The sequence below is a fragment of the Dendrobates tinctorius genome, unplaced genomic scaffold (assembly GCF_039654945.1).
Source record: "Dendrobates tinctorius isolate UK_male_01 unplaced genomic scaffold, ASM3965494v1 ptg000137l, whole genome shotgun sequence".
NCBI classification, from domain to species: domain Eukaryota; kingdom Metazoa; phylum Chordata; class Amphibia; order Anura; family Dendrobatidae; genus Dendrobates; species Dendrobates tinctorius.
Window position 1 is genome coordinate 1,902,498 of NW_027361805.1, and position 22,845 is coordinate 1,925,342.

At 45.4% G+C, this 22,845-nt stretch overlaps 1 protein-coding gene across 3 annotated transcripts in view; it reads left to right on the forward strand.

Moving 5' to 3' along the window:
• The first annotated feature begins 260 nt into the window (after positions 1 to 260).
• Positions 261 to 22,845, forward strand: part of LOC141048596 (uncharacterized) — a 60,149-nt gene continuing 37,564 nt past the window's right edge. Inside the window, exons 1-7 of one of the 3 annotated variants that reach the window (XM_073544334.1) lie at positions 261 to 363; positions 511 to 556; positions 13,438 to 13,573; positions 13,672 to 13,852; positions 15,587 to 15,658; positions 15,777 to 15,874; positions 16,568 to 16,676. In XM_073544334.1, coding sequence (XP_073400435.1) covers positions 13,496 to 13,573; positions 13,672 to 13,852; positions 15,587 to 15,658; positions 15,777 to 15,874; positions 16,568 to 16,676 — 538 coding nt within the window. In that variant the 5' untranslated portion in view covers positions 261 to 363; positions 511 to 556; positions 13,438 to 13,495. Of the gene's footprint in view, positions 364 to 510; positions 557 to 13,437; positions 13,574 to 13,671; positions 13,904 to 15,586; positions 15,659 to 15,776; positions 15,875 to 16,567; positions 16,677 to 22,845 lie in introns of those variants that run through there. The other 2 variants (XM_073544335.1, XM_073544336.1) reach the window with 2 other exon arrangements.

The window sequence follows — 22,845 nt, forward strand, 5'->3', positions numbered from 1 at the left end:
CCACTGAAATGAAGAGGGCTGGCCAGTCAGGAGACCATTGTGGGTCTCGCCAATTCCCATTTGTCACCTGACCTTGTCCCGTCTGCTTAGACGTCAGGGCAGTGTTATGTGAAACAGCGTCCCTCATCGGTCATAACTAAGAGCCAGTCGCTGACCTGCCCCAAATAATTACACATATACAGACGCACAGCATTTCCGTCACTAAGCAACCGAACCCACGTATGGGAACGGTGCGCAGGTCCTGCTCCCCCTTGTGGTCAGCAGTAACCCTAGCACGTGACTAGATGTCCGACTGGCGCAATCAGAGCCCGGGATGATCGAGCGCATCACATGGATGGTCGCGACGCCACGAGGATTAGTGAGGTGTTACATTGCTTTCACTTGTAGTCCACAACGGAGGACTGCGGTAGCCATTTTGTCGTAGTCTGTCATTTCAATAGGTTTTAATGTATTTAAAAGACTACAGCTCCCAGAATCCTTCTGCCCTCTTTTCTCTTTTTCCTGCTATAGGGTCTTAATTGCCCGAGCTGTGAGGCTGAGCTGTCTCCTCAGGGAGGTAATTATCATTGTCCTGTGGTTGCTGTGGCTATGTATGCATATATTTATGGGATTGGTGCATTATTCTATAGATGTCCACCACATATTGGTATGATTGCATGTATGTCTGTATACAATCCATATGTATCCATCCACTGGGCATCACCCTATTACAGCCGGGGCTCGCTGGTGACGTCGGTCACATGACCGCTGTAGTCTGTCGGAATATGGCACAACTTTTGCCCCTAAAAGGAAACGTCAAACTAATGACATGCATGCACAGGCGCTTTCATGCTTGTTTCATACCTTGATTCAGAGAAATCGAGCTTTTAAATACTATGCAAATGAGCTGCAAGTGCTTCAGGGTGGGACATTGCACTTGCAGCTCTCCTCCCTTCCTATTCTCCGCCTGCCTCCTGGGTCTTTCAGACAGGTCACTCCAGTTTTAGGGACCTTCTCCCCTGACTGTCAGTCAGACACAGCACACAGGCGGGAGAGCTGCAAGTGCAATGTCCCATCCCAAAACACTTGCAGCTCATTTGCATATTATTTCAATGCTGCATTTTTTTAGAAATGGGAAAACAAATTTCTACAATCAAGGTATGGATTTCTTCAGCATGGAAGCGCCCGTAAATATATGTCATTAGTTTGAATTATAAAATCCTCATGACAGCTTCACTTTAAGAAACAGAGAAGTCCCTTCAAAATGGAGATGTTTTAGGGATAGAGTTGAGCGACTTTGGTTGGATCGGGTTTCGTGAAACCCGACTGAAACAAAATTTGAGTCGGATGAAACTGGTCCAACTAGGTCAAAAAAAGTCGGAACTTCGTCCGAAACCCGACCCCAATGCAAGTCTATGGGAAATAAAAGCCGGCATTGAGCGGATGACTTGCTTTGGGGTCGGGTTTCGGACGAAACTCTGACTTTTTTTGCCCTAGTCGGACTAGTTTCACCCGATCTGACCAAAGTCGCTCAACTCTACTTAGGGGCTTTTGAAAAGCAACCCCCCACTTATAAAAAGGCCTGGGATAATGGTGGGAGAAGCCAAATTCTTGCAACAACACTGTAACAGCAAAGCGATTGTGACGACTCCTGGAGTGGACCCTCTGGGTCGTGGCACCAACCCGCCCAGGGCGAGCTGACCTAGTGAGGACCACCCCCTATACAGGGAGTGTCAGGGGCAAGCCCCAGGGGGGTAAGGTACCACGACTGGTGGCACCAGGTGGCCGGCTCACATGAGACACGAGTGTACGGAGGCACGTAGTGTACTGGAGAACACAAGGCGTGTAAACGGGAGTGCGTATGGTGCGAATTGACTAGCACGCCTGGGTGCGAGCAAAGCAGGATGCGTGCAAAGGAGCACGCCAGAATACAGAGCTAGACAGCAGGTGTGCCAGGAGGCACAACAGAGGACTGGAACGGAGTACAGGATAGAGTGCCAGGAGGCACAACAGAGTACCAGGCAGAGTGCAGGATCAGAGCGTGTGCCAGGAGGCACAACGGAGTACAAAGCAGAGTGCAGGATCAGCGCGTGTGCCAGGAGGCACAGCAGAGTACAGGATAAGAGCATGTACCAAGAGGCACAATAAAGTACAAGACAGAGTGCAGGTTCAGAGCGTGTGCCAGGAGGCACAGCAGAGTAGAAGGCAGAGTGCAGGTTCAGAGCGTGTGCCAAGAGGCACAATAGAGTATAAGGCAGAGGACCCGAATACAGCGCACAGCCAGGCAGGGACACGGCAGACCAAGCCAGGAAGTACAACAATAATCAGGCACCTCCCATAGGAAGAGGTAGCCTGATATAGCACCTGAGTCCTAGAACTTCCTTGTCAAGTCCTCCAGTATCATAGAGAGGACAAGACCAAAGACAGAGCTGGGCAGAGCGCGCGTGCACACTGGAACATAGCGCAACCACGGAGCTAGGAGCGAGAGGTGCGCACCCGACGGGACCCTCGAAGCGGCCGCGGCATCGGAAGTGGTGACGACGAACCCCGGGTCCCGCCCCCAGGTGGGGGCGGCGTGACAGGCGGCGTGACAGCAATACAGGGGGAAGGATGAAGTGGTTCAGCTGGGACACCGTATTCATTAGTGCGGCTTTCTTCTTATGATTCTGCGCCTGTCATTTTTTTCCTATTTTGTCCCATATGTATTGAAACAATATATTTTGTAATCACAATGCCAAGTCTAATAGTGCGTGGCGTCCGAAACGCGTCAGGCTCCTAATAATATGGAGCCAGCATACCTGGTTTGATCATATGATGTGAATGCACGAGGTGGGAGCAGAGCAGAGCAGTACGACTGGCAGTGTGTGGCCTGTGCACATGGTGACTAGTTCAGTTCACACGATAAGTTTATCACGTTGCAGATTTTCACTGCGCTTACAGTTCCTACAAACTAGATGGGATTTCTAGAAATCTCCTGCCCGCGATGGTTTGTCTTTTACTCAGTGTAAACTGACATTTGAAAGTCACAACATGTCAATTCCTGTGAGTAAAACAACAAACCCAAAAAAGCTGATAATCCACCGATCAAGCAATCAATTAACATCAAAAGTAATATTTGCTGGTTTGGGACAAATAACAGCCGGGCATTTAGTTAACCATTAACAATTCAACATTCATCAGCTTTTCGATAGATTCCCTCTAATTCCAAGTTCACTCAACCTTGTGAGGGCCTCGCTATAGGGTTCAGTAATGTTTCTCCTTGGAATTACACGCTGTTCATTATTTTCTATGGGATGTGCAGTCATTAGACGTTTCCACCTGCAAGACATTTTTATACGTCAATGTACATTGCTATTTGCTTCTCTTTTAAGCCTGTTTCACACATCCTGATATTTCTGGAACCAGAAAAACCAGTACTGGAGATGTCAGTGTCCGGGTGTGTAACACTTGTGACATATGTGTGGCAACTGTGTGCCATATCAGTACCACACGTACCGCCACCAGGGAAGCAGTGGTACAATTAGTGCTGTTCCCCGGCGCTGAGTGCTGAAGACAGCTCTCATCATTTTTCCCTGCTCGGCCGGTGATCAGCACGAACAGGAGAGAGATATATTCAACTGATAAGAGCAAGAGCAGGTGGCGGCTGATGAGAGTATTCATCAGCCGCCTGCACTATAAATAAATGAAAAATCTGGCGTGAATTTCCCTGTGTTTTTGATAACCAGCCAGGCAAAACTGAGGGCTGTGGGCTGCAACCATCAGCTTCAGCATGGCTGGTTATCAAGAATAGAGGAGTCCCCATGCGTTGTTTTTTTTTTATTTAAATAATTTTGAAGACGGTGTGGGGTCCCCCCATTTTTGACAACCAGCCTTGCTAAAGCAGACAGCTGGGGGCTGGTATTTTCATTCTACTAGATGCGCCAATTCTGTCCCTTTGCCCAGCTCTTCCCACTCACCCTATGATGCTGGCATGAGTGGTAATATTTGTGGGATTGATGTCACCTTTTGTATTGTCTGGTGATATCAAATCCACGGCTTAGTAATGGAGAGGCATAGACACCTATCCATTACTAATCCTATAGTTCTATGGTAAATAAAGACACATCAAGTATAAAGTCTTTTATTTGAAATAAAAAAACACACTTTTCTATTTTTATTTAAAAATAACAAACACAGTTATACTCCCCTAACACCCATTCCATTGAAGCCAATGTCTCCTGTAATAAAACAAAAATAAAAAAAACAACCATGTACCTCACTTGTTTGTCGTTCTGTCCCACGCCGTAATCTATGTCGGGATAAATAGTTTTCAACCTGGACAGTGCCAAGATGCTACCGTCCAGGCTGAGAACCACTGATGAATGAGTTGCTGTGAGCACAGCATTAGTGACCAACAGTGACATCATTGAGGTTAGTGCAGGTCACTGAGGCAGCTGGGCAGAACTGCGGTGACCTCAGCACCTTGGGAAAAAAATTTTCACGGTGATTTGTGGTGAACTCACTGAGCTGAACTGTGAACGCAGTGATTTTTTTTCTCACGGTGCTGAGGTCACCACAATTCAACCCTGATGGGAGCGCATCCTCAGTAACTTGTGGTAACCTCGATGATGTCACCACTGGTCACTGATGCTACGCTTGCAGCAGCTCATTCATTAATGGTTCTCAGCCCCTCGCATCTTGGCACCGTCCATAGTAAATCTAAAATAAATAAAACTATTTATTCCCCCGACATCGATTACGGAGTGGGACAGAACGACTGACAAGTGAGGGATATTGTTGTTTTTTTTTATTTTTGGCTTATTACAGGAGAGGAGGGATTCAATGGAATGGGCATTAGGTGAGTGTAACTGTGCTTGTTATTTTTAAATAAAAATGGAAAAGTTTGTTTTGTTTTTATTTCAAATAAAAGACTTTACTCTGGCTGTGTCTTTATTTACCATACAACTATAGGATTAGTAATGCTAGGTGTCTTATAGACAATCCATGGGCTTGTTGTCACCAGACAATACAAAGGTGACATCGATCCTACAAATATTACCCCACTTGCCACCGCTACAGGGCAAGTGGGAAGAGCTGGGCAAAATGCCAGAAATGGTGCATCTAATAGATGTGCCTTTTCTAGGAGGTTATTTTTTAGGTAAGAAGGTCAATATCCCTGGCCCCTTACCAGCTTGAGAATACCAGCCCCCAAATGTCTGCTTTAGCAAGGCTGGTTGTCAAAAATGAGGGGGGCCCACTCCATTTTTTAAAATTATTTATTTAAATAAATAAAAAAATATGTGGGGATGCCTCTATTCTTGATAACCACACTTGCTGAAGCTGACTGCTGAGGGTTGCAGCCACAGCGGATTTTTCATTTATTTATTTATTTATAGCGCAGCCGGTGGCTGATGAATACCCCCATCAGCCGCCACCTGCTGTCGCTGTTATCATTTGAATATACGTAACTCTCAACATTCTCCCCTGCTAGTGTTGATCTCAGCGCGAGCAGGGGAGAATGATAAGAGCGGTCTTCAGCACCCGGCGCCGGGGATCAGTGCTAACAGTACCGCAGCTTCCCAGGCGCCGGTACGTGTCACACTGATGACACACGGATGTCAGTGTGCACGTGTGTGGCACGTTTTGCGGCCACTGCTGCTGTTAAAAAATGGACAAGTCAGCATATTTTGTCCGTGGAAACACACTGACAAGTGCACAAACCCATTCAGTTGAATGGGTCTACGTGTGTAAGTCTCTGGTACGTGTGAAAACTGTCACCACACGTACCAGACAAACTGACTTCTGAAAGAACCTTTAGACAGTATTTGAGCAATTGGGTGCCATTCGTCATCTTCTAGAAGTATTTGTGGCAGGATGTATATTAGGATGTGGTGATTCAACAAACACATTTCATAGTAGTTACATAGTTTGAAATAAGATCTAGGTCAATCAAGTTCAACCTTTCTCCACCAATTTTGTCGCTAAATTATCTATAACCCACAATTTTATGCGTAGTGAGGAAATCGTTCAGCCCTTTTTTAAAAGCTGTCATAGTGTCTGCCATTACTACCTCTTGTGGTCGGCATTCCACAGCCTGACGGCTCTAATTGTAAAGAACCCTTTTGTCAGCACCGCTCCCCGTTCCGCTGCTCCCGCTCCCGCTGCCATACTCACCGCCTCCGCTTCTGGTCCGACTCGCTCCCCTGACGCGTCCTGGACGCGCGCCCCCAATCTCCTCGCTTTCCGGCGGCCGGCGTCCCGACGCACTCCTACACTTCCCTCGGCCGCGCGCACTGTGCCTCTGCGCACGCGTCGGAGGGTTAGGCCTCGCGCCTCTGCCGTCAGTCACCTGCCTGGCGTGACCTGACCCGGACCAGCCCCCTAACCTATCAGAGCCCACCACCAGATATTTCAGGCCGCCCTCCCTTAGTGGAGGCGCCTGACTATAGAGTTACTTCTCTGATGTCTAGGCCGCTCTCTCTGCTGCTAGTTCCTTGCTTGCAACCTTGCGCGCTGGTTAACCCCTTGAGTCTTGTACCTCTTCTTCCTGATAATCCCTGTGTCTCCCGCATGTGTCTCCTGTGTTCCCTCTGAGACTCCTGCCTGTGCCTCCTGGTAACCCCTGTGTCTCCTTCCCTTTTCAGTTTACCTCCTCCTGGTTCCCGCCATCCTTCTCCGTCCTTCTCCTCCTCCCTCAGCCTCTGGACCCTGGTCATCCTGGTTCCTCTCCGGATCTTCCTCTGTTCCTCTCCATCTGCTCACCCTCCTGAGCCGACCCCTGGTCCTGGCTGCCGTGGCGCTTGAACTTCCCGAGTCTGTTCCCTAACGGTCCCTGTATAGGGGTCGGTCCACTTGGTGCGCTTGCTCAGGGAGGGTTCGGCGTCACGGCCCAGAGGGTCCACTCTCGCCACCGTCATCCGCAGCGTAACACCTTTCCTATTTAGCTGCCTGAATCGCCTTTCTTCCACCTGTAGTGAGTGATCTCTGGTCCTTAGAATGGTCTTTGGAAGGAGTAAGTCATGCGCCAGTCCTTTGTACTGACCACACATATATTTATACATGTAAATAAGATCTCCCCTGAGACTTCTTTTTTCTAAGCGAAACAGTTTTCTACAAATATATTGAATATACTGTATAAATACTGTATGAATGCAGGTATTTTTTATTGGTTATTTTCTAGTATTAAATTTATATTTTTCTAACACTTTGAAAGCCGGTACAGCGATTTCAAAATATATTTTTCAATGACGTGCTTGGGTATTGCACTTTGCTAGCGCTCTCATTTGTGATACTATTAGTGCAGATGTGTCTCCCATTATTTGCAGACATTTATTATATTAAGACAAGACTCCTTTCTTATGAACAGGGAAGATGTCAGAGTTTGGGTCTCTCTGAAACTAAGACCTTTTTGACACAAAGGTTACATTTTAGTGAATTTCTAATAACAGTAAAATGTAGTAGTTCTTAGGTTATGTGCCTACATTGCAGAAATGCTGTGGAAATGTCCGCAGCATTTCCGCAACTCCTCGCCGCGGGTAAAACGCATGCGGAATTCGCATGCGTTTTCCCGCAAAGCACAAGCATTTTGCAAGCGTTTTTAGCTTGCAGAATGCTAGTGCTTTCCAAGCATAGTGCTTGACAACTGTGACCAACTTTTTACTATTGATGCAGAATCAGTAGTAAAAGATAGAATGTTAAAAATAATAAAAAAAAATACAGATATACTTACCCTGTGTCGGCCCCCGGTACTCATCGGTGCTGGCGGCAACTTCCGTTCCCAGGGATGCCTTGCGACAATGACCTCTGATGACGTAGCTTCACGCGAGACCGCTACGTCATAAGAGGTCATTCGCGAAATGCATCCCTGGGAACGGAAGATGCTGGCAGCATGGCTGAGAGGTGGGATCGCTCCGGGGGCCATCTGAAGGTGAGTATATCACTATTTTTTATTTTAATTCTATTTTTTACAGGAATATGGTACCCAGGGCATGGAGGAGAGTCTCCTCTCACCAGACCCTGGGTCCTATCCGCACATGAAGCGCTCACTTTACGCATGGTCGGCATAGCCACATGCATAAAGTGAGCGTTTCAATGCAATCCTATGGCGGCGGAATCGCCGCGATTCCGAAGAGTTAATGGACATGTTGCGGATTTTACCGCTATGTGATTCCGCAGCGGAAAAATCCGCAGCATTGGCACAGCAACTGCGGAATCCCATAGGATTGCATGGGGATGCGTTTTATTAACGTTTTTTAAGCGTTTCCGTTGCGGCGGAAATGCTTAAAAAACGCAACGTGGGGCACATAGCCTTACTGATATTTTCTCTGTTCTCCCTATTTTCCTGTAATTACACATATTTTAAGAATAGCTCCGATCCTTCTCCCACAAACATCAGCTCCACGTAACCCTTAGATGAGATCATGATAATTTTGCGAAAAATTTCAAAATGAGAATAAACTGTCATTCTCATAATTTTTTGTTTACCTTCTCAGTAATGGCAAGTTGTGCTGCGGAGAGTGCAAATATTTGGGAGAATGACTGTAGCAATAAGGATAACCTGCAGCCATAATCAGTCATCATTTTTTGTTCACTTTGATAAAATTGACAAGATTGTAAGTTAAAGGGGACCTGTCAGATCCCAAACACTTTAAAACTACCCTCATAACCTTTAGTCCTATATTTAGGTATTCCAGTAGTGATTTTATTGTTTTATACAGCTGCATTTATATAATTAATAATGAACCATCATCCAGTGTGATGTTTTACTCACTGGGACTAGTCCTGGTTTAGTAGCTGCAACCAGGCCCCCTGGCATGATTGACAGTCCCAGCACTGCCGGTGTCTTTACACATTGCACTCCTCCCAGCATCTGGCTCCCTTGTCAGAGGCTGGGTAACAGAGGTAACAGAAGGACCGGAAACTGTGCAGATGCCGGCAGTGCGGGGACTGTCAGTCATGGTCAGTGGGAGCATGACACCAGTACATACTCAGTAAGTAAACACCTCACCGGACTAGTCCTGGTTCATTACCATACCGCGAGGTGATATATAGAAGTTCATATCACTCAAATATATGCATTTGTATAAAGCAATAAAAACATTACTTAAATTCCTAACTACCTGACTAAAAGGTCAAGCGTGCAGTTTAAAAATGTTGGGAAGCCTGATAGGTTCCCTTTACTATAATGCCAGTGTTTCAGTGCTAGTAAGTTAGGGGCCTCTATGAGAATACAAACAATTTTATTAGCAAAATTGTTCTGAGCTTTATTATCAAATTCTGTAAAAATTACATGTTATTACTGTCAACTCGACCAAATCTGTGCCGCTAACTATAGACCTGTCTCTAATCTTCCCTTCATTTCTAAACTCCTGGAACGCCTGGTCCACTCCGTCTGATCCGCTATCTCTCTGATAACTCTCTCCTCGACCCTCTCCAATCCGGTTTCCGCTCTTAACACTCTACTGAAACTGCTCTCACTAAAGTCTCTAATGATCTATTAACAGCTAAATCTAATGGTCAGTATTCCATGCTAATTATCTTGGATCTCTCTGCATCATTCGAGTCGGTGGATCATCAGCTCCTCCTCACTATGCTCCGCTCCATCGGCATCAAGGACACTGTTCTCTCCTGGTTTTCCTCCTATCTCTCTGACCGCTCCTTTACTGTATCTTTTGCTGGTTCCTCCTCCTCTCATCTTCCGCTTACTGTTGGGGTTCCTCAAGGATCGGTTCTAGGTCCCGTCCTCTTCTCTTTGTACACTGCCCCTATTGGTCAAACAATCAGTAGATTTGGTTTCCAGTACCATCTCTATGCTGATGACACCCAATTATATGCTTCTTCTCCTGACATCACGCCTGCCTTTCTAGAAAAGACCAGCGATTGTCTAAGCGCTGTGTCTAACATCATGTCCTCACTATATCTGAAACTGAACCTGTCAAAGACTAAACTCCTTGTGTTTCCTCCCTCTACTAATGTACCTATACCCGACACTGCCATTTCTGTGTGTGGTTCCAGTATTACTCCCCAGCAACATGCCCGCTGTCTTGGGGTCATACTTGATTCCGAGCTTTCCTTTGCCCCCCACATCCGATCACTGGCTTGCTCTTGTTATCTGCATCTCAAAAACATTTCTAGAATTCGACCTTTTCTTACCTTTGATTCCGCAAAAACTCTTACTGTTTCTCTTATTCATTCTCGTCTCGACTATTGTAACTCTCTTATAATCGGTCTCCCTCTTACCAAACTCTCCCCTCTCCAATCTGTCTTGAATGCTGCAGCCAGGATCATATTCCTCACCAATCGTTATACTGATGCCTCTACCTTGTGCCAGTCCTTACACTGGCTACCCATCCACTCCAGAATCCAGTACAAACTTATTACCCTCACCCACAAAGCCCTCCATGGCTCAGCACCACCCTACATCTCCTCCCTCGTCTCAGTCTACCACCCTACCCCTGCACTCCGTTCTGCTGATGAGCTGAGGTTAGCATCCTCAATAATCAGAACCTCCCACTCCCGTCTCCAAGACTTTACACGTGCTGCGCCAATTCTTTAGAATGCACTTCCCAGGTCAATACGATTAGTCCCCAATCCCTACAATTTTAGGCGTGCCTTGAAAACTCATTTATTCAGATTGGCCTACCGCATCAACACATTAACTATCCATGTGTGGCACAGCCAAAAGTTGTACCATAACCAGGTTCCCCGCATCATGTTCCCACATGCTTTATGCATCCATTAGCCCTATGTGTCTGTAATGTTACACACTTAACATTATGGCTGGTCCATACAATCAGGGAAATTGTTACCACCCACCTTTTGTGTCTACCTTTTTCCTCATAGATTGTAAGCTTATGAGCAGGGCCCTCATTCCTCTTGGTATCTGTTATGATCTATGTGATTATTGTTATGCTGTAATGTCTATTGTCTGTACAAGTCCCCTCTGAAATGTAAAGTGCTGCGGAATATGTCGGTGCTATAGAAATAAAATTTATTATTATTATTAACTGCTAATAAAAAGAATATTAAAAAAATCATATTTGAAGCCACATAGATCGCACATCAGCTCTGTGATCTCTAACGAGTACAGTTTCATGTATGGTTTACTATAAAACAGCAATATGGATTTCTACAAGATAGGTAAGGATTTACTCAGCTTTAAAGCTCTTTTCTATACATGCCATTAGTTTGGGATTTAGAATCCTTACAACAGGTCCTCTCTAACATTTCCCTGTACAGTCATGGCCAAAAGTTTTGAGAATGACACAAATATTAATTTTTACAAAGTCTACTGCTTCATTTTTTCTAATGGCAATTTGCATATACTCCAGAATGTTATAAAGAGTGATCAGCTTAACAGCAATTACTTGCAAAGTCAATATTTGCCTAGAAAATTAACTTTATCCCCCAAAACACATTTCAACATCATTGCAGCCCTGCCTTAAAAGGACCAGCTAACATCGTTTCAGTGATTGCTCCATTAACACAGGTGTGGGTGTTGATGAGGACAGGGCTGGAGATCAATCTGTCATGATTAAGTAAGAATGACACCACTGGACACTTTAATAGGAGGCTGGTGCTTGGCATCATTGTTTCTCTTCTGTTAACCATGGTTATCTCTAAAGAAACACGTGCAGTCATCATTGCACTGCACAAAAAATGGCCTAACAGGGAAGAGTATCGCAGCTAGAAAGATTGCACCTCAGTCAACAATCTATCGCATCATCAAGAACTTCAAGGAGAGAGGTTCCCTTGTTGCCAAAAAGGCTCCAGGGCGCCCAAGAAAGACCAGCAAGCGCCAGGACCGTATCTTAAAAGTGTTTCAGCTGCGGGATCGGGCTACCAGCAGTTCAGAGCTTGCTCAGGAATGGCAGCAGGCAGGTGTGAGTGCATCTGCACGCGCTGTGAGGCGAAGACTCTTGGAGCAAGGCCTGGTCTCAAGGAGGGCAGCAAAGAAGCCACTTCTCTCCAGAAAAAACATCATGGACAGACTGATATTCTGCAAGAGGTACAGGGAGTGGACTGCTGAGGACTGGGGTAAAGTCATTTTCTCTGATGAATCCCCTTTTCGATTGTTTGGTACATCTGGAAAACGGCTTATTCGGAGAAGACCAGGTGAGCGCTACCACCAGTCTTGTCTCATGCCAACTGTCAAGCATCCTGAAACCATTCATGTGTGGGGTGGCTTCTCAACCAAGGGAATGGGCTCTCTCTCAGTTTTGCCTAAAAACACAGCCATGATTAAAGAATGGTACCAGAATGTCCTCCAAGAGCAACTTCTCCCAACCGTCCAAGAGCAGTTTGGCGATCAACAATGCCTTTTTCAACATGATGGAGCAACTTGCCATAAAGCAAAGGTGATAACTAAATGGATCAGGGAACAAAACATAGAGATTTTGGGACCATGGCCTGGAAACTCCCCAGATCTTAATCCCATAGAGAACTTGTGGTCAATCATCAAGAGACGGGTGGACAAACAAAAACCTTCAAATTCAGACAAAATAAAAGCATTGATTTTGCAAGAATGGACTGCTATCAGTCAGGATTTGATCCAGAAGTTGATTGAGAGCATGCCAGGGAGAATTGCTGAGGTCCTGAAGAAGGAGGGTCAACACTGCAAATATTGACTTGCTGCATTAACTCATTCTAACTGTCAATATAACCTTTTGTTACTCATAATAAGATTGCAATTATATTTCTGTATGTGATAAAAACATCTGACAAACACACATAAAAACCAGAGGGCAGCAGATCATGTGAAAATATAATATTTGTGTCATTCTCAAAACTTTTGGCCATGACTGTACTTCCATGCCAGAGTTTTACTTTCAAGGCAATCATGTTCATTGATTAATTATTTGCAATCTTCCTCATCTAAGCACTGTGGAGTTAAAGAGGTTGTCCACTACTTTATCATTGATGGCCTTTCCTTAGTATAGGTCATCAATGTCTGATTCTCCGGGGTCCAGAATTCCTGTGGATCAGCTGTTATCGGTGTCCGCAGTGGCCGCTGGCCAGAAATACTTTCTTGTGAAGCTTGCGGTCTACTTGTAGTTGCTGCCGCAGGGTACTACACATTCGCATCCTATTGATTTGAATGGGAGGTGGATGTGTAGCACCCTGCGGCAGCAACTACAGGTAGATGGCCAGCTCAGCAAGTAAGTTCTTCCTCCCGGTGGACGCTGCCGACACTGATGACAGCTGATTAGCGGGGGTACCAGGTGCCGGACCCCAGCTGATCAGACATTGATGACCTATCCTAAGGATGTGAAAGTAATGGACAATCTCTTTAAGGACTTCCTAATCTAATTCCACTTGACATTACCAACCAAAACATGTTGGCACAAGCTTCTCACCAGTGCTGAAAATCCAAGTCAAAACTTTAAAAAAATCCTAATTTAATTTATTTTTCTCATATTAGAAATAGCCTGAAATGTGTCAATGATGTTTGTAAACACTTGTGAATTTGTTCTACATTAGGTGGTCACTTTCGGCCCCTGTGATCAAACTCCAACCTGACGTGAACAAATTGCAAGAGATGGACAGAGACAAGAAAGAAACAACGGAGAAGATATTAAGCCTCACCCTTGAGATTCTCTACCTGCTGACTGGTGAGGTGAGACATTCTGAGAATTATTGCACTTTGTTTCTTTCTTACCAATTTTTTAACCTGCTGATATTTTGTATTTGTCTATTTATGCTTCTTGTGTATAGGACTATATGGTTGTGAAGAAGATATCTGGGGAGCTGCTGACAACCAGCAGTGCCTGTGTGTCAGGGGGACTGCGCAGGATCCAGTACCCTATAATGAAGTCCTCACCATTGATAACAAAAAGAAGTAATGAGCAGAAGATTCTAGAACTCACCAACAAGATCATTGAGCTGCTGAACAGAGAGGGGAGTGATGTTTGAGCTCACAGTCAGGGTGCTTTCATACTGCGTTCAGGTACATGTTCAGTGGCCCCATCGGGGCTTACGTCCAAATCCCCCCCGCAAATCAGGATTCGGACTTATGCGCCAATGGGGTCATAGACTACAATGGTGCTGGCATAGTGGACATTCGCTCTGACGTGCATCATTTTCAGGCCTTTTTGACTACTGGAGCCGGACACCCAGATGCAGTCTACTACGTCTGAGTGTCCACACTTTAACCACAAGGGTTATTGGATGGTTATGTATGAATGTGTCTTTGTCTGTCTCCAGAGAGCAGGAGAGACCTGCAAAGTTTGTCACCAGTATACCTCACATTACATTGATATCTGAAGGACAAGCAAGATTTAACATGTTACTTATGGCACTTGGCATGGCTTCTTATTTAATATTTTCATCATGTAGGTTTTCCATATAAGTGGAAATTGCCTTACGAATTAGTCTTGTCATTATATTGTGATCTTCATATTATACTTGTCACCAAGTATCCGCCTTTATCAATGTTTCTTCTGTTGGAATTAGAAGTTACCTAGAGCAGGATATTTTTTGCTCAGACTAAGTCAGCTATAACGCATTCATGGAGTATTTTATAAGTGTTTTAGTGTTTTTGGTAACCTTGTTGCTAGTTGTAGTATTGTCCCCATTTAGGCTCTGATCTGCACCAAAAAAGTGGAAACGTACTCATAAGTCAAGTCAGTGATGGCCGTCAGCTGAACCATGCTTTGGCCTATTGTTCAGCTGGCAGATATCTTGGCTGGCTTTCCCATACACACGAGTTCTCATTCAGCCAAGTGCTCCTGTGTTTTCTATGAGAAAGCTGAAGGCTGACACATCTGGCAACGGCTTATCTCCTGTAGAGCAAAGTGATCGACAGTCTGAAGTCAGACATACCTGATCGACATCTCCCCTGACTATCAGTTTTCTGGGGCCCCCCATACATATTAGAATGTTGGCAAAACCCATCGATATCAACACTTTCATTAGTCTAATGTCTAAAGACCCCGTCACACACAGTGATCTCGCTAGCGAGATCGCTGATTTTGTGACGCCACAGCGATCTCGCCAGCGAGATCGCTGTGTGTGACGGGGATCAGCGACCGGCCCCCATGCCGGTTATCGCTGATCGTGCTCGATCGGCCTGGGTCGTTTTTTGATCGCTGGTCTCCCGCGAGCCAGCACGCATCGCTGCGTGTGGCAGCGAGAGATCAGCGACGCTGGACGCTGGTTTCTAATGTAAACAGCGGGTATCCAGGAGTCACGCGGCTCTTAGATACCCGATTTTTACCTTGGAAACCAGCGTGTACACCAGTTTCCAAGGTAAACAGCTGGTATCCAGGAGCTGCGGCTCCTGGATACCCGATGTTTACATTAGAAACCAGCGTCCAGCTTCGCTGGTCCTGATCGCTGGAGGGACTTTCTATGTGACAGCTCACCAGCGATCAGCCTAATGATGTCCCAGCGATCCCATCATGTCGGATCATTGGTGGGATCACTGGGACATTGTTATATGTAACGGAGCCTTTACTTATCTAAGATGTCTAGTTGAATCTGCCATTGCTTTCAATATAGTATATGATCTTTATGCAGAGACATCTGTTGACCAACACTACACTTTACACCATCATTTCTGAATAAAGCCACTTGTTTAAATCTGTCTTCAAGTATAATATTGGTGGTGGATGGTTCTTTTTCTGCATGTAGGACTTTGAAGACGATAAAGACATGAACAAAGAAGCGATGAGGAAAAATATACGGAGCTTCAGATCACCGGGTGAGGGAAGCCTTTCATTGACTGTTAAGGACAGAATAGTTTGGAGAGTCATGTAGATTAACCTATAATTTGAAAATCACATCTAAGTAATTAGTCAGTTTTTGTGTTTTACATACAGTTGGATCCAGTGATCGGAATACACCAGAGAAAGGTCTGCGTTCCCTGTGCTCCCAGGACGGCCTGGAAAAAAGCCACAATGTTCCGCAAAACAAGCAGGTATAACATGCTGTGTGAACATACATTTATGTTACCATTGTTTCACCGTGCACGTCTGTGACACAGGTTATTACTAAGCATGTTTGTATTTTTCTATTGACTGACCTCTTTCAAAATGCAACCACAAGCGTGGTGTTGCAATAAATGTCATAGAAATCACACGCATGATAAAAAAAATAAGGAAAAATTAATCTAAGGGTCCAGTTAAACTTATCTTCATGATATTAAATATTGCAACAAAAACAAATTGTATAGCTACAGGGAAATATGTACTTTTCTACCTTGTTTAGCGTCTGCAAACCGTTATGTCACTTTCTTATAGGGGTATTCCAGTTAGCATATGTTAATGCCTGTCCACAGATCAGTGGCGGTCTGACTGCTAAGACCCCACCGAATGGCAGAATTGGGGACTCGTGTCCCCATTTTGAATAAAGCGGTGGTCAGGAGGTGGAAATCTGCCAATCAGTGATGGTCTCAGCAGTAGGATTTCAACAATGTAATTGTTATTCCTTATCCTGTAGCTAGATAACTGGAATGTCCCTGTAAAAATCACTGAAAAGGTAGTAACAATGCCTAAACAATGGATTAATGGCTTAACTGCACTATGATATTCATTAATGCATCATTTGATTGAAAGAATTCTTTTTGTACGCTTGCTGAAGATGGGGTATAAGTGTTTTTATGACTGTTTAGGGTGATGACTTCTTTGTGGTTAAAGTAGAAGATGTATGTGAAGATGAAGACATGTATGGAAAAGATGTTCAACTGTGCAAGGACGAGTTTTCTACAGGTATTAGCCAAGGTGAGTAATTGTAACTGTAGAAAGAAAATAGTGTGTGGTGTTCCTCATGTAGCATGTCTGTGAGGAAGGCTGGATACAATGTTTCAATAGTTTCTTACATATTGGCAAGAGAAATAGTGGTTTTTATTTTTTCATGCCCTTATCGACAACATTTTTTTGAGGGTGATCGTTGTGGGTCCTGACTCTTCCGCAATGTTTTTTGATGTCACTGTATTCAAGGAGTGTATTTCTATAGATTACACACTACTCCAAACAGCATAAAAAATAATACAATTTCTCACTTATAAAACAACACCTCATCTGGTCTGTAAAACAAAATTATGGCTGCTGAAATGCAGAAAGTTGAGAAAGTTGTCTTTAAAGAGAGTGAAACCGGGCTTTTATGATTTATGGCAACTAAAATTAATAAAAGTCAACTGACAAAGTGATATAGTGTTGAAGAGAGAGGAGCGATCCAGCTTCCAATCGTGATAATCATAAAAAAAAAACTTTTATTGTGATTCCTTAACATACATACAAGTTAAAAACATATATGTGTGTTTAATGATGCTGGAGGGGGTGGTGGTATCCGAGTCTCGTGAGATTCTGTCTGTTTTTTCTCACTTCTACCAGGACCTGTACCCAACTCGGGCTGATTTGCCGGAGTAATCTCCATAGAAATATCTGGACACTAGAAGTCTCACAATCCTCACACAGGAGAGTGCTATGGCACTAGAGACTCCTGAAGAAGAGATAATGGAAGCTGCCAGAGATATGGTACTAGGGAATTCTTCTGGTCCAGATAGACTCCTTCTGGAAGTCTATCTAAGATATTTAGACATACTGGTCCCTCATCTTCTAAAAGTATGTACTTTCTCACTGGAACAATGCTTTCTACCCAAATTTTTCTACAACGTCAATATCGTGGTAATACTAAAACTAGATAGGCCTCCCAAAGATTGTGCATTATATAGACCCATATTCTTATTAAATTTGGATTATAAAATATTGACCAAAATTCTAGCGAATAGACTAAATAAAATAATTCACAAAAATATTCACCCAGACCAGTGCAGATTTATTCCGGGTCAGTCTACCATATAGGAGATTAGGAAAAAATAATGAAGCAAAAAATGTGGTCAATTCTATACTTACTATACCCTATTCCTGGTATATATGGTCCCCTCATCTCCATCCTGATACACATGACCCTTTCATCCCTATTCTGGCATGCATGACTCCCTCATCCCTATCCTGGTAGGCATGTCCCCTTTATCTCTAGCCTTGTAGGCATGGTTCCCCCTCATCCCTATCCCGGTAGGAATGATCCCTCTCATCGCTATCCTGGTATGCATGGCCCCCTTTTTGTCCTAGTATGCATGGCCCCATTCCCATCCTGGTATATCCTGGTATGCATAACCCCATCAGAAAACATTAAAAAAACAAACCATTATACTTACCCTCCCGGTGCTCCCTCACAGTGTCCTGCTCCATTTCCATCAGCTTCTTTATGCTTGTAAGCAGAGCATGGCAGGGACGTCATGCGCTGCATGCAAGCCAAAGGGCAGCTGCCGGAATACTCACTGTTCTTCACGCCGTGATTGTGTGCTCTGAGAGTAGTGAGTATTCATTGCTCTTCAGTAGCACGCACAATGTCAGCCACCGGCTTCCTGCAGCTGCTGGCGGGCGGTCACATGTGCCGCTACTTAAGAGAATTAAATATTCACCACATTCCACACCCATGGGGTTCCTGCTTGGGGTTATATATGGATGATTTAATCCTGTTTATTGCCAGTCCAAGAGTTGCACTTCCTTTGGTAATGGATCTGATTGATGAATTAGGCCGTTCACCAGTCTAAAAATAAACTGGCAGAAATCCATGTTGTTACCTCTATGCACCATAGGATGGAAAGTAGGGGATGAATTCTGCAGGCTACAAATAGTATTCAACTTTAAATATCTAGGTATACACATAGCAAGAAATCACATGCAACTCTGTGATTTAAATATATTCTCTCTTTTGTTAGACTTGTGGGAGAAAATTAGAATATGGAGAGCCCTCACTCTATCAGTAGCTGGGAGAATCAATGTCATTATATAATAGTCCTCCCTAAATTCCTATATGTTCTGGATATTCAGCCTCTATAGTCCCACAAAAGGTCTTTGCCATGATCACTCCCATTTGTCATGGTTAGAACATGGTTAATGTCCTGTTCACTCAGGGTTAATTTTACTGGCCTCCCTTTGGATCTGGGAGGGGTATTTATACTCACTCCAGACTAGGATTCCCTGTCAGCTATACTGTTCTGACTGTGTGTCTGATCCCCTGGTGTGTGTGTATACTGTATTGCTTGATTGCCTCCTGTGTATGACCTGGTCTGCTCACTCTGTTCTCCATCTCACGTTTTGGTACTATTGTCTTCTTCGGTTCTGACCTCCTGGCTTGGCTATTGTTACTCCGTTACAGTTTGTCCCTATTGTACCATGATGTCCTGGTTATGATCTTAGCTTGCTTGAGTACTCTCCTGTGTTTATCGTCTCCACTGCACCCCGGCATCTGGCTCCTCCCCGACCACCTCCTCCTCTCTGTCACATGGTTCAGGTCCTAGTTGTTACCTGGTTAGTTACCCGCCGCGCTGCTCTCAGCTCCCTGGCTGCTGTATGCAGCTCTCCCCGCAGCAGTAATACCCTGGAGTTGTGACAAGATAGCTGATCATACAGTCTTTCCTTGGTGGTGGGTGTTAGTATGCTATGGATCCGGTACAGGCTCGCAAGATGCAGGTTAATGACCTCTCCCAGCTTATGCAGAAGCTGTCCCTGGAGCAGCAAGCCCTGGTCCACTCGCACCAACAGGTGCAGAGAGATGTGACAGGTGCTTTACAGGGGTCTGCTCCCTTGGGGTTCCAGAAGGGGGCCCCACTGATGTATCCCTAGAGGACCCAGAGCCACCGGTAAAGTAAACGGACAATTTTTCCGGAGATAAAAAATTGTTTAGGGTCTTCTAGGAGGGATGCAAGCTGTTTTTCGAATTGCGTCCCCGGGCCTCTGGAAATGAAAGGCAGAGGGTGGGGATCGTAAAGTCCTTGTAAAGGGGGTCCCCAGAGGCATGGTCTTTCTCTCTCTCTTCTTCTGCTTCTGAACTTATGTCTGTGAACCTGTTCTTTGAGGCTCTGGGGCACATTTATGATGAGCCTGATAGAGTCCATCTGGCAGAGGATATGGTGATTAGTTTGACACAGGGGAGGCACTCCGCTGAATGGTTCTGCTCAGAATTTAGACGTTGGGCAGCCAAAGTATCATGGAACGATGCCTCCCTGAGGGGTTTGTTCCGCAAGGGCCTGTCTGACCATCTAAAGGACGCTCTGGCAGTTCATCCTCCTCCTGATACCCTGGCGGTCCCCATGACACAGGCAGTCCGGATGGACCGGAGACTCCGCATTAGAGGAGTGATGCAACAAGAGTCTCCCTTGTACTCCAAATTGTGTGACACTGCACCTGTATCTGAGCCCATGGAGATTGGGTCAGTCTTGGTTAAGGAGAAAGAGAGAAGGCACTGTAGAGACAACCTACTATGCTTTTACTGTCGAGCCTCTGGTCATTGGAAAAGGAACTGCCCCTCCTGCCCTTCTTCAGTGAAACTGTCAGAGAAACGACTGATTCTGGGCAACAATCGAGAAGGTTGTCCAAACTCCCAGGTACATTTTTTCCGCAAAAATTGTGCTCCAGGTGGTATTGGAACTTGCTTGTGGTCCTGTGGTGACCACTGCCTTTGTTGACTGCGGTTCTTCCATTAATTTGATTGATGCCCAAGTTGTGACTCATAATAAGGTAGGGGTTTTTGGTGGCCCTCTATGGGTACTGATATCAAAAGGTTTGTAAATTCTTGTGGGGTGTGCGCGCTCTCTAAAAGCTCTCAGGTCCATCCGGCTGGGGAATTGGTGCCTTTGCCAATTCCGGATAAACCATGGACACACCTATCCATGGACTTTATCACTAATCTTCCAGGGCAACTCAGTGGTATGGGTAGTGGTTGATAGATTTTCCAAGCAAGCTCACTTTGTGCCATTACCTGCGTTACCATCTGCGGAAACCTTGTCCCGCTTGTTTATACAGCACATTGTTCGATTGCATGGAGTGCCCGTGAACGTGGTGTCGGACAGGGGTGTGCAATTTGTAGCCAGGTTTTGGAGAGCGTTTTGTATGAAGTTGGGGGTCACGTTGTCATTCTCCTCTGCCTATCACCCGGAATCCAATGGACAGACTGAACGCACCAACCAGTCGTTGGAGCAGATTCTGAGATGCCTGGCCTCCTCCAGACAGGAAGACTGGTGTGAGGTATTGCCCATGGCAGAATTTGCATTCAACTGTCGTATTAATCAGTCTACCGGAAAGTCTCCCTTTCAGGTCAATTATGGGTTCGTTCCGCAGTTTGGGGAATTTTCCCGTATGGATTCGGATTGCCCTGGTGCCGAGGGGATGGTACAACAGTTAAAAACCCTCTGGAGGGAGGTGCAGGGGAACATCTGCAAAGCCCAGAAGAAGTATAAACATTTTGCGGACAGGAGGAGGGGGTTGGGTCCTGCGTTAACAGTGGGGGGAAAAGTCTGGTTGTTCACCCGTAACATCAAACTTAAAATACCCTCTACAAAGTTGGGCCCAAAATTTATTGGCCCATACAAGATTGTAGAGGTGATCAACTCGGTGGCATACAGATTACAGTTGCCCACCTCCTTCAAAATATCTAACGTCTTCCACAGGTCCCTATTAAAACCAGTGGGTACAGTTAGAGAAGATCTCTCATCTGTGGCTCCACAAGTGTTGGTAGAGGGTCAACTGGAGTACGAGGTAGGGCGCTTCATTGATTCACGGTGGGTGCGCCGGAGACTTCAGTACCTTATTCATTGGAAGGGATATTCCGTGGAGGATCGGTCATGGGTTCCGACCAGTTTGGTGCACGCTGATCTACTGGTGCGGGCTTTTCATGCCAGATACCCTGAGAAACCTGGGGGTCCAGTGGCCCCCCATTAAGAGGGGGTACTGTCATGTTGAGGACATGATTAATGTCCTGTTCTCACAGGTTAACTTGCCGGCCTCTCTTTGGATTTGGGAGGGGTATTTATACTCACTCCAGACTAGCATGCTCTGTCAGCTATACTGTTTATTCTGGCTGTGTGTCTGACCGACCCCCCTGGTGTGCGTGTATTCTGCATTGCTTGTTTGATTCCCGTGTATGACCTGGCCTGTTCCCTCACTCTGTACTCCTCCGTCTCTCGTTTTGGTACTATTGTCTTCTCCGGTTCTGACCTCCTGGCTTGGCTATTGTTACTCCGTTGCAGTTTGTCCCTATTGTACCGTTCATTGCCCGTTCTGGTTTTCTGATCTATTACTATGTCCTGACTATTCGCTCTGTCTAGCCCTTTGGTACTGTCCTGCTATCTCGTGCTTTGACCCGGCTTGATCTGGTTTCTGTCTCTGTCTATGCCCCTTGGTAACATTGTCCTGTAGTTACCTTTCTAGGAGTTTCCCTGCAGCTCCTAGCTCTGTGGAGCTTAGGCCACGCCCCCAGCAGTCACGTGCTTCAGGTTCTGGAGCATGCATCGTCACCGCTGCTGCCCACTCCACAGGTATCTTTGAGCACTGTTTTTGTACTCAGGACACGCGCACCGGCTCAGTGAGCAAGTGCAGTGCGGTGTTCCTGACAGGGATATGTGTTTCTTATTGTGATGTTATTAAGTTCCCGAAAGTCAAGGCATGGTTGAAGACCACTGTCTCTTTTTTTTTACAAAAAGAACCCTGCAGCAACAGGAGACACAGAAGGGCGACTATGTCATTTGCAGAGGCTCTCAAATATATATTCCTTCATGGCGACACGCTCAGGACCAGAAAGGTTGAACAATTGAGCCTTAGGCAATTTTGCCCCTGGGCCCAGATCAATGGCACAATCAAAAGGACGGTGCGGTGGCAACCCCACAGCCTGACTTTCGGAGAACACATCCTCAAAATCCTTTAGGTACTCCAGAATACCCTCCAGACCGACGGACGACACAGATGCAGAAATCAGACATTTATTTTCACAATTCGGACCCCATTTAACAATTTTTTGAGCCTCCCAATCAATGACTGGGTTATGACATTGCAACCAAGGGAACCCCAAAACCAACCCAGAAGGGTGGTTGTCCAGAACAAAACA